Here is an 11263-nt window from a genome sequence, read left to right on the forward strand (position 1 = left end):
GCTTGAGCTCTCTCAACTGTCAAGAAAAACTTATTGAAAAGATCCGAAAGGCACAATACTTTTCCTGAAACCTTAGGATGGAACACGCCTAAGTGGGAGGAAAACGTACACCAAAGCTCCAACAGCTAAGGAAATCTTTGTTCTCCCAAACCAAGATGACAAAGCCTTTCAAAAAGAAACCGACGAAGATTTGCGCAAGTGTATGTTGGTAAACCTCACTCCCTCGGCCTTAAGAGCTGCGCTGAACGCAGGGTTGACAGTCCAGGCTTTTGGCCCAATGGTCAGCACTCTTCATTCCCAAATGCTTGTGTTTGAGCCCCGGCACGGGCAGTGTGAAGCAGGCGGGTGACAATAGCTTGCACAAATCACACTCCACGGCGATGACAAAACCCATGGAACTGTCTTGTATCTTAAATGGAACACAAACCGGGTAATTCAAGTAGGACTCGTAAAATCAAGAGCCAATTTAACACCACTACTGTAGATCAGAAGGGAGCTATTCAGACTGTTCAGAAAGCTCTTCAAAGTCTGAATGCGCAAGACCGGCCCACAAGAAACAAATACGAATTCAGCCAACGTGGGGGGAAATTTCTCCAAAAGAAATGGCCCAAAAAGGGCAAACCATCAGTGGAAGAAATGAGAAAACGCTCCGGAAGACCCCTTCCGTTCGTCCCAGGACAAAACAGGTATTCCAAACGCAACTTTCAGTAGGTTAGCAGACTCAAAGATAAAGACACTGAGACCTTATTAAGCCCATACGTTTGACAAAGACCCAATTGCACCACAAATGAATCCTTCAGCCGACATGAGTCACACCACCAACAGATTCATTCAAATAGTCTTCAAGCCCTGGAACAAACACCGTAGGAGCCTAACTTGTTCTTGAGAAACTTTATATGTTTGGAAAAGCACAAGCATCACATGACTGTACTTGCATTCATCAAATAGTGGGACAATTCTAATACGACTGTGATGCTAGAATGCATGCCTTTCAAATCTCTGATATGAATATGATGCAAAACTGACTTGTTTGATACCTATGTGACATATACCTATGACATGCGTTGATATGATGCTAGGTGGTTGTGCAGAGAGTAAAGTAACTGGACAAAGACGCTACTCAATTGATTGGAAGGAGGGAAGACCAGAGAGACCACTGGTAAGTAACAACTATTGTTGCTTCCAAGATACAACTGTGTTTAGTCTGAGTAGTAATTTGATGCTAATCCTCTTTCATTCAAAGGTTATCAACCTAACCTGACAAGTTCCTGTTAATAGTTGAAGTATGAAGAAAATCTACTGGAGTTGAGTTGATCAGGCGTCCTCTACGATCTCCTCAGCCTTTTCAAGTGCAGGCTGGCTTAAGTCCAAAAAAAGTTGAAAATAGTTATTTAATTTCTGAATAGAAAAAGCATCAAAAGCTGTTATATATTAGTTTTGTTGGTTACTATTTGTGAAAAATGGCTACTGTATTTAGTTGGAAATAAAGAATCATAGTATTTGTAGTTCAAAAAGGTTTTGGAAAGGTTTGTGTGTTTTCTCTAGTGTTCCAATAGATTTTTATTTTTTTTCTGTATGGACACCCCTGGGTTGTTTGGCTTGTTCTTTTTTAATTTTCTAAAAACAGTAAGCATTTGTTATATATATTTAAAGACAAATCTTTGTTTTATTATCCATATCGACATATTTTTTTCTTTTGGCTTTGTGCCTTTTTTGTGCTGTTTTTGTAATTTTGTTTCTACAATGTAGTGCTAAATATAGAGACAGTATAGTATGGATTTTTACATTTTTCTGTGTAACGCCAAACTACAGCACTGGATGTTGAGCATTTGTGTGCACGATCTGATGTATTTACTACAGAATCGTGAGACGTTGCACAACTGAGAGTTTAATTAGCATTTCCCACCTCGTCCTCTAGGCGTCCCTATTTAACACATATTTGCACTGTGCAGCGACATTCATCAGTCGTAAAGTATGATAGCAAACCGGATGTTGTGGATAAAGACATAATAAAAAAAAGTGTGATTTTGGGAGATTTAATCGCATGTTAGCATCTTGCTAACATTAACTGAAAAGTGGTGACAATGTCATTTATGAAACCGTTTCTGTATTATCGGCTCGCTCATGTTTGTTATATTTTTGACATGTTATATTTTGAAAGGATACACCGGAAAAGGAACGGTGTACTCGTTACTTCAACAAGCCTGTTGCGTTCTGGTCCCGTGACAAATTTCATCCGAACTTTCTACACTCGGGATGCTTCCTGCTTCTCTTTACTGGACGTACAGGTAGCAGAACATCACCGCTTTGGATTAAAGTTTTTCAGGGGCTTTATTCCAGTCAGATATTGGCTTAACTGGAGGTTGGAGTCGTCGCATTTCTCCATTGGAAGGGGCGCCGCATGAAAGCAACTGAAAGGTACGAGCTGCATTGGTTTACCTTCAAAGTTACCTTGTTGCTAGCATAGCACTGGCTAGCTGGGTGGGCTAATGTTTTCAGCCAACACGCTGTTAAATGTATTACCTTTTTGTGTTGTATTTGGTATTATGTTTGTAACGTTACTGCTGTTGCGTAACAAAGTTCTTAGACGGAAGCTCAACTAATTACAAAAGTCAGTCATTTGGTGTGTTTGCATTGACGCGTCAATTGGGCGCGCGTGTGTATGGCTCCTCACTCGTCTGTTGCATATGTTAATTTGTCGCCATCATTCGTCAGCAAATAACTGGAATATGTAAAAAGATCTGCCTCACTTTCAGGTTGTTTTGCATCACTGTGTTGGTGTTTATTTAGTGTTGCACTCAAGGCAACCAATTGAGTTGTGCAGTCATAAAAAGGATGACAATGTATTACATTCTGATGCAACTTTCACTTTCTTAGGTAATGAGGCTCACGGCTGTTTGTTTTTTTTTATTTGAAAACTAAATGTACACATCCAGACTGGTTTGATTATTCATTACAGGTGGTGTTATTGTAGTGGAATTCCTCAGGCTTGCCCTCAAGAACATTTTCTCAAAGAAGAGAAGCCCCGCTTTTGCAAACGTGGGACTTTTTTTCTTGAGCGGTCTGGACAGTCGCGTCAGGTCAGGAATTAGTCCAACTCCACCATATGGGGTTGACTCAGTTCATGTAACACACTTCTGCAGCTGCACTTCCTCACTTATAATTCAATTTCCTCTTGTTGGAACGACACTGAAACCTTTAAGGTCCAACACAAGCATCTTTTTAATGTAAAAATTGAGCTTTTTCTATAGAATGTAATGGAAGTTGAATTAATGTACCAGAGTAAAACCGACGCCATAATAAAACACACTTTATTGTTAAATTTGGGCTTTTTACAACGCCTGCTTTGACTCCGTGTTCAAAGTGCTTATGACGAGTAGAAAAAAGTATGCTCAACATCCTCTTAGGATATCCACAGGCACGGTTATGAGCTAAGCAGGAAGTATTCTATTTTGGATTCCCTGTAGTAGCGCCACATATTTATGCTTGTCAGCGCCTGTTGGTTCATGCCGTGGTATGAACACGGGGGCATGGTGTGCTGGCAACAGCTTTATTCCCTTTTATTAAATCCACTAAGCATTGCCTGTTGGTAGGCATGGTAATCTGCAGCATTCCACACGTACGAGTAGCTGTGTCAGCTGAAATTGCACATATACTGGAGGTTATACCCCTGCTTGAGCAGAAACTCCCTGGAATGTTAAAAAACAAGTCAATGAGACGTTGGAATCAAGTACAGATGTAAGGCAGCTCGGCATGGAAGTACAAAACCTGATCGGATAGGTTTCAAGACCTGGTATGGCGTGAAAACCACACTGAATTGAACGTATATCAGTCTGAACGAGACGGCAACAACTGACGTGTATTGTGTTTACATTTCAACATTTGATTGTAGGTAAGGAGGCAAATTTTATCCAAGAGGAGACTGAGGGCTGTAAGAAAACACTAGTTTGATTAAAAGAGCACTCTGAGCTAATTTGTACACATGATGAAGGTGAATTGATGTGTTTTAGGCCTCATTTGTGGGGAATTGAAGATTTGTTTTTTTAGGGACTCATTTTTTGGCATGTGAAACCTGTTGGAAGTCTCGCCAAAAAAAAAGAAGGCGTAGCGTCAGTGAGTCCCATCTCAGTGCACGTTTGATGCATCCTAAACAGTCCCAAGCTCCTCCCGTACGTGAGCAGAATGAAACACATCCTGTCAGGATGTGTTTCGTGCAGGATCAATGGAGGATTTTCAGTCCCATGTGCAGTGAAAGTAACAAGGACCGTGGCTACGCAGACAAAAGAAAGTCCTAAACAAACTAGGCTGACCTCACTGCCTGCACACAGTGGGCACACTCAGATCTGAAGACAAAGCTTTGTTGAGGAGACGTGATGTAACACACGGTCAAATGGTGAGTTTCACTTGGGCAGCCAGCAGGAATGTTGTAAATGCAGTGCACGTGAAGAGACTAGTGGGTTTGTATGAAGCATGCAGGCTTTGACACTGTGTTGCTGTTGCTTGGCCACCACTTAAATGTATTTACACGAAAATGTTGAGAGGAAGGAGGCATTTTTAACATTTCCCGTCATTTCTCAGTGAATACATAAATTTCAATGACAAAATTAATGTACAGTGCAACCTCTAAAGCCAAACAACCCTATGGTTGTACAACTTGGACGAGACATCAAGCGAGACCTTGCTGGACCTAAATTTAGCAAGTAGGTATTTAGGAAAAGAAAAGCACTTGTGTGGCAATGACAGTGTTCAAATCTCATTACTTTGCGTATTATGCCTTATTTTAATTCTACCAAAGTTTCAATCTTGTATGGCAGTTCAGAATATTAACTAGAAGAAAAAATCCTTGCAGACCCGGTTTGACCCTGGAATGGATTATTTTTAACAGTAATGGTATATACAGAAGGTTACTAGGTTGACATTTAGGATTGTTTGGCCTTGGAGGAGGTCCGTGCCCTGCTGAGAGCTATTGCAAATGTACATATGCTTCCCACCAGGTAAACGGCAACAGCAAATATCGGTGTGGTCAGACATGTTTGCCAAACAAATAGTTCCACTTCCTGGATAATGAAGTGTCGTGTCTTCTTTTCTCTGGGCGACAGCAGGATGAGGGTGTTGCATCCTTAAAGAGGAACCATTAGTCTCCCACCACGCACGCTTCAATGCTGGAGGATGGAGGAGCAGAACAGTCTGCCGAACGTCAGCATACCCTGCCACAACGAGCAGAGGGACAAGAAAAAGCGTTTCACAGTGTGTGAAATCCAGGCATTACCGGTTGATTGGTGCTGATCAACATTAACCACTGAAAATGAGTGACACGTTTTGCTTTCATCAGGTTTATAAAGTCATCGTCAACGTTGGACAGCAGGAGTGGTTTGTCTTCAGACGCTATGCAGAGTTTGATAAACTTTACAACACAGTGAGTGGCGGCCATCTTGACATATAATCCTCCTTTTTTATATGTTGCTACATACTGATGACTTGGACCTCATTTCACACAGCTAAAGAAACAGTTTCCTTCGTTAAACTTGAAGATTCCTGCCAAGAGGATATTTGGGGATAATTTTGAACCTGGTAAGTGTTGTTCATCTGCATGGCTCGTGTGTGGCCACATGCTGTCAATAAATATCTGCATATGTCTTCGTCATAGAGTTCATCAAGCAAAGAAGAGCGGGCCTGCATGAATTCATTAAAGGAATTGTCTCTCTTCCGCAGCTTTGCAACCAGTAAGGGTTAATTACCATTAAGACCCACACACAAACGTCCTATTGCCGTTTGAAATTTAGCACGTTATCCTTTTAAAATTTGCAGTTCTGATGTGAGGAGCTTTCTCCTGATGGACAAAATGGAGAACTTGCAAAACTCTGATGCGTCCGAAGATGAAGATGACAAAGTAAGTAATGGAAGCACTGCCTGTCACGTGGACCAGGGTAGTAAACTTTTTTTCACAGAGGGAGCGGGGACCACATTCATACATTTTATACATTAAAAGCCATTCCAATGCAGGTCAATGTGTGCTAAGCTTCTTTTTTTTAGGTGGCTCAGGACATAGAGCAGTCACAATCTTGGTGTCCCTGGGCAAGACTTCGCCCAACTTGCCTCCACTGCTCCCCACACTGGTGTATGAATGCAAATTCATGTTTGGTGGTGCCGGAGAGGCCGTAGGGGTGAAAAAAAAAAAAGCTGGTCTGCACTTTGGATACCCTTCATGTAAGCCATGCTTACTCAAACTGTGTCACGAGTACCACTCGTGGCACGCAGCCTCCTGGTGGTATGCAGATCAATTTATACAGTTGCCAGCTAAACCATGATGGCAAACAGGGGCAGCAAAAGCGCTGGTAATATTTTTGAGATTGCACGTGGTGTAAAAAGTTTGAAACACTGCAGTGAAAATAAAAATAGATTTCCATCTAGGCTTCGGTTCTTAAACCCAGTAACCTCCTGGCTAATATTTTATTTTATTTTATTTTATTTATTTTTTTTTTTTTAACAGAACAACTCGTCTTCCAGAAACATAAACCTGGGACCCTCCGGAAACCCACAGTAAGTTCCCCTTTAAGAGTAGGTGATGTTTTGCATGTGCCACGGCATGGAAAATAACTTGCTGCCATTTGTTTTTCAGTGCCAAGCCCACAGACTTTGACTTTTTAAAAGTCATAGGAAAAGGCAGTTTTGGGAAGGTATGTAAATAATATCCGATAACAGGAAAGTACCATTGGGAAAACATAACTGTCTCGCCAACATAGTGATTATTAACATGTATATTGCACAACACAGCAGCAATACAACCAGTGTTGTCGTCGCAGTAAGGCGCAAGTTGCTTAGCCAGTGTTAATGCTGCAATGAGTTCATTGTTAACAACAGTACGCCAACCACTGAGAAGCTCAACCAACATTTTAAAGCGCATGCAGAGGTAGCTAAAACTGCTAGATACTGACCACTGAATGATACTGCAAAGGCCTACAGCCACAAGCTACTTGGAGAGCCCGTGGTTATTTGCCTTTGTAGATCACGCCCCGGTACCTGTAGGAGACACGGCGGTTAAGTCAAGAGAGCCATTAATTAGAGCACCTACAGTATACAGTCCTGGTTATCTTAACTAAATGCAGTGGCACCGCAGTTTATTATTCATTTGTTCCAGAACGTCACATGAAAACCGAAACAATTTTCTCCATAGGAAATTTATGTAAATCCCATTAATTTGCTCCAGACACCCAAATATATGAACAAAAATACATTTTATTGAGAATAATTATAGTTTCACATGTAGAAACCAATGCAGAATAATTATAAGTGGTGAATGAAATTGATACATGCACATTTAACATGACTTTTACATTTTATTGAAGACGAAGAGAGAAAGGAACGCCATATTTGTACTTCGCCCCATGGTGGGTTATTGAACAGTCGCACTCAATAAAAAATACACGGAAAGTGAGTCACGCAAAGGGTCCGTTGGTTGGACACCCGATTCTGCGGAAGGATACAGCACAGCGCAAAACAGACGGAAAATCGAGGCAAGATTTTCGGCGCAAACCGAGGCCTGACTACTAAATAGCATAGGGTAGCATTTAATTTTAGCTCTGCAAGAGGAAGTAGTATTCAGGAATGATGTTGTCTCCTCCATTCCACGCAGGTGTTCCTTGCCAAGAGGAAACTGGATGCCAAGTATTACGCAGTAAAAGTGCTACAGAAAAAGGTCATTCTCAACAGAAAAGAGGTAAGGCTGCTATCAAATGAGATTGTGTCCATTTGTCTCGCACGCGCGATGACGCAATCCTGTCTCCACTCAGCAAAAACACATCATGGCCGAGCGCAACGTGCTGCTGAAGAACGTGAAGCATCCCTTCCTGGTGGGACTTCATTACTCCTTCCAGACTACAGACAAGTTGTATTTTGTCTTGGATTTCGTCAACGGAGGGGAAGTGAGTAGAGTCCGAGCTCGCCACGCGTGAGTCACTGGTTTAAAAAAAAAACAAAAAAAAACAGCTGATGATGGAAAGCGGAAAAGACTGCTGTCAGAGGAGTTGCTCGAAGCTGAATTGCTGCGAGTACACTGGCTAATTGTCAGTGTTTCTTATCAGAAAGCACACATCCATTTCCAAATAAAGCTTAATGAGCGACTTCCTTCCAGAAGCTGCCATGTGACTGTGAATCACTGTCGTTAGGGAAAACATTTCTATTGAATGAGATTAGTATTTAACCATACAACATGAGGTACACCTACACAGTCCTAAATGAGACTCACCCTCATTTATTATTGCGCTTGTGCTGACAGTTCTTCCGAATTGTCTTTTTTTTTTTTTTTTTTTCCCCAGCTTTTCTTCCACCTACAAAAAGAGCGGACCTTTCTAGAACCCAGAGCCAGGTTCTACATTGCTGAAATGGCGAGTGCACTTGGATATCTGCACTCCCTCAACATTGTTTATAGGTATGTAAGAATGATTGAAACCCACTTTAGGTATAAGAATTTAAACAGACTTTTCTGGAATTAATTGAGCAATAAACGTGTTTCTTCCAGAGACTTAAAGCCTGAAAATATCCTTCTGGACCATGAAGTAAGTGTCATTTATGCATGCATAAAAACAGTAGAGCAGGAGTGTACGCACCTTTTCTGTGTACAGATGTATAGAAGGATGCGAGAGAGAACTTTCATACATTTTGTACATTAAAGCTAGCTAACCTAAGCTATCCGCAGCTGTTGTGTTACAGGTGACAAATCAAATTAGTGAAATATCTAATAATATAGCTCATTAACAAAGAACTTTACTTTACTTAAAAAACAAGCCTCGGGCCGAAAGTGGCCCCCGGGCTGCACTTTAGGATGCCCCCGCAGTAGCCAAACAATAACCCCTTCTTGTTAATGTTTATTTAGGAGATGCACTACTGCACATGTTTTCCACCAGCACAACACAACACTGTTATTTCCTGCTGCAGAATGCATGTGATTGGATTAGCTCATCATCGTAATCATTACCCCGGCCCCAGCGCAACGTGCGGGAACGATGAATGGGACTGACTGCCACCCAGCATTCTGGGGGCCCGACAATAGCCTCACTCAGTCCGGTGGATAATGAAGTGCTTGTGTGGCTAAAAACCTGCACCATGTCCTTTCTCTTTAAAGGGTCACATCGTTTTGACCGACTTCGGCTTGTGCAAGGAAGGTATTTCCCAGACGGACACCACCAGTACTTTTTGTGGCACACCTGAGGTACGTCTTCACGGTTAAAGTGAAACCTCTACAGTAAAGTCAGTATGCTATTCAGTGAAATTGTTCTCAGAAAGCTAAGGACCAGAGGGGCATACTTGTTCTTATTTTGTATCTTATGTCAATGCAAGGCTCTCTCACACTTGGCTGTTTCTTCGGCTTGTTGTGACATGTACTCCAAAAGAACGAGCAACCTCAACAAGTAGTGGACACACTCCAGCATCACTATAAGCCTACATTTTAATATTAGCATTAGCAACTTGTTTTTACACTAGGGTGACAATGAAACACATATTTTGAATCCCTTTCACATTACATCATTAACCTGTCTTTTCATTGTTCTGACATTTTTATCCAACAGATCAACAATGGTTAACTTATTTTTACACTTGTTTGACTATTAAGAAGGCTGAATTGTTACCTTTTATGCAGGGGGCTTTTCCAGCAATGGCCTCATATAGAATGGATTATTTCTATTTTCCTGTAAGAAAAAAAATGTATAAATCGCAACAAAACAAATTGTTGCCTAGAGCATTTTTGCCCTTTAAAGTTGTCCAGCTTTTGGGGTAACACTACTTCCTTTTACTTGTGACTCCTGCAGAAGTTGCACTATTAAGTTTCTCTCAATATTTCTTTGTTTTCTAGTACTTAGCTCCAGAGGTGCTCAGAAAGCAGCCGTATGATAACACCGTGGACTGGTGGTGTCTGGGATCAGTGCTCTATGAGATGCTTTTTGGCTTGGTGACACATGTCTTGTTTTTTTTTTATTTTTACAATTTTCACTGACCCTGAAGAAGTTGCAGGTTTGTAACACATCCACCCTTCTTCCTCTAGCCGCCTTTTTACAGCAGGGACACACATGAGATGTATGACAACATTCTGCACAAGCCACTGGTGATACGAGCCGGTGCGTCCAACACTGCCTGGTCTCTCCTGCAAGGCCTGCTGGAGAAAGATGGAGCACTCAGGCTGGGAGCCAGGGATGACTTTGTGAGTGGAATGGCAAAATGTTGCACACTGCAGCGACCTCTGGTGGACACAGCGGCCACTTTGAGTATTGATGTTAAATGTTTGTTGTTTTCAGAATGAAATCAAAACGCACCACTTTTTCTCCTCCATCAACTGGACTGACCTTGAACAGAAGAAGATTCCACCACCATTTACACCCAATGTGGTAAATATTTCCAGATCAAAACACGATACTGTAAATGTAACAATACCCTATTTAACTGTGTTTTAATATCCCTCCCACCAAAGGCAATGTTAACCTCACTTATTTTCTTTTTTCTTCACAGCGCTCTTTCTCTGATATCTCAAACTTTGACCCCGAGTTCACTGAGGAGATGGTGCCTCACTCTGTGTGTTGGACACAAGAACATTCCATCGTCAACGCCAGTGTGATGGAGGCGGACGACGCCTTTGTGGGCTTCTCTTACGCCCCGCCTTCTGATGACTCTTTCCTATGATAAATTCCAGACAAGGCCTCCGAACGCCTTTAACGAGCATCCATCCATAATACGAGCTAAAGGGAAGAAAGTGACGTCACTTATTCTATGAATCCAAAGGAGCGCAGATGAAACAGCACTTAAAAACAGATTTTATTGGGAACAAAATATGATAGAAAATGTATTTTTTACCAATTTGTATTTATATAAATATATATATATATATATATATGAAAGATGGTATTTTACGGAATACGGAAAGATATTCATTACTGATATCACTCCTTAAATGTGCCTTAAAAAAACATAACAGGTCACTGGGCATTAAAGGACACAATTGGACTGTCAGATGTGCGTGTCACTGTCACATGTAGATTTATGTTTTTCCATGTAATTGCTATGAAAGCCTTCATATCCCTGACAAACTAGACTGGATTACTCGGATTATTGGAGAGACCGAATAAAGCATTTTTGTGTATTGGTCACATTTGTTTACTTTTCGTTACATACATTTTTTTTGGTTGGTTATCAGAAATTTTACATCTCCATGGCCTTGCTTTAACGGGGTTTAAGTCGCTTTATGCTCCAGTAATGAAAATCATATTAGATGATT

The 11263-nt window shown here is 41.2% G+C and overlaps 1 protein-coding gene across 3 annotated transcripts; it reads left to right on the top strand.

The window, feature by feature from the left end:
* Positions 1-2214: 2214 nt before the first annotated feature.
* Positions 2215-11127, top strand: sgk3 (serum/glucocorticoid regulated kinase family member 3). 3 transcript variants are annotated; one of them, XM_054765142.1, is made up of 17 exons: positions 2215-2418; positions 5100-5247; positions 5333-5416; positions 5499-5571; positions 5648-5723; positions 5809-5890; positions 6491-6540; positions 6620-6677; positions 7634-7717; positions 7791-7922; positions 8316-8428; positions 8519-8555; positions 9122-9208; positions 9851-9946; positions 10040-10195; positions 10290-10379; positions 10501-11127. In XM_054765142.1, the coding sequence occupies exons 2-17, from the start codon at positions 5170-5172 to the stop codon at positions 10669-10671; spliced, it is 1467 nt and encodes a 488-aa protein (XP_054621117.1). In that variant the 5' UTR covers positions 2215-2418; positions 5100-5169; the 3' UTR covers positions 10672-11127. The 3 variants fall into 3 exon arrangements, with proteins under 3 accessions (XP_054621117.1, XP_054621118.1, XP_054621119.1); XM_054765143.1 differs by having other exon boundaries at positions 5103-5247; XM_054765144.1 differs by lacking the exon at positions 5100-5247.
* The last annotated feature ends 136 nt before the right edge of the window (positions 11128-11263 follow it).

The sequence above is a fragment of the Dunckerocampus dactyliophorus genome, chromosome 21 (assembly GCF_027744805.1).
Source record: "Dunckerocampus dactyliophorus isolate RoL2022-P2 chromosome 21, RoL_Ddac_1.1, whole genome shotgun sequence".
Taxonomy (NCBI): domain Eukaryota; kingdom Metazoa; phylum Chordata; class Actinopteri; order Syngnathiformes; family Syngnathidae; genus Dunckerocampus; species Dunckerocampus dactyliophorus.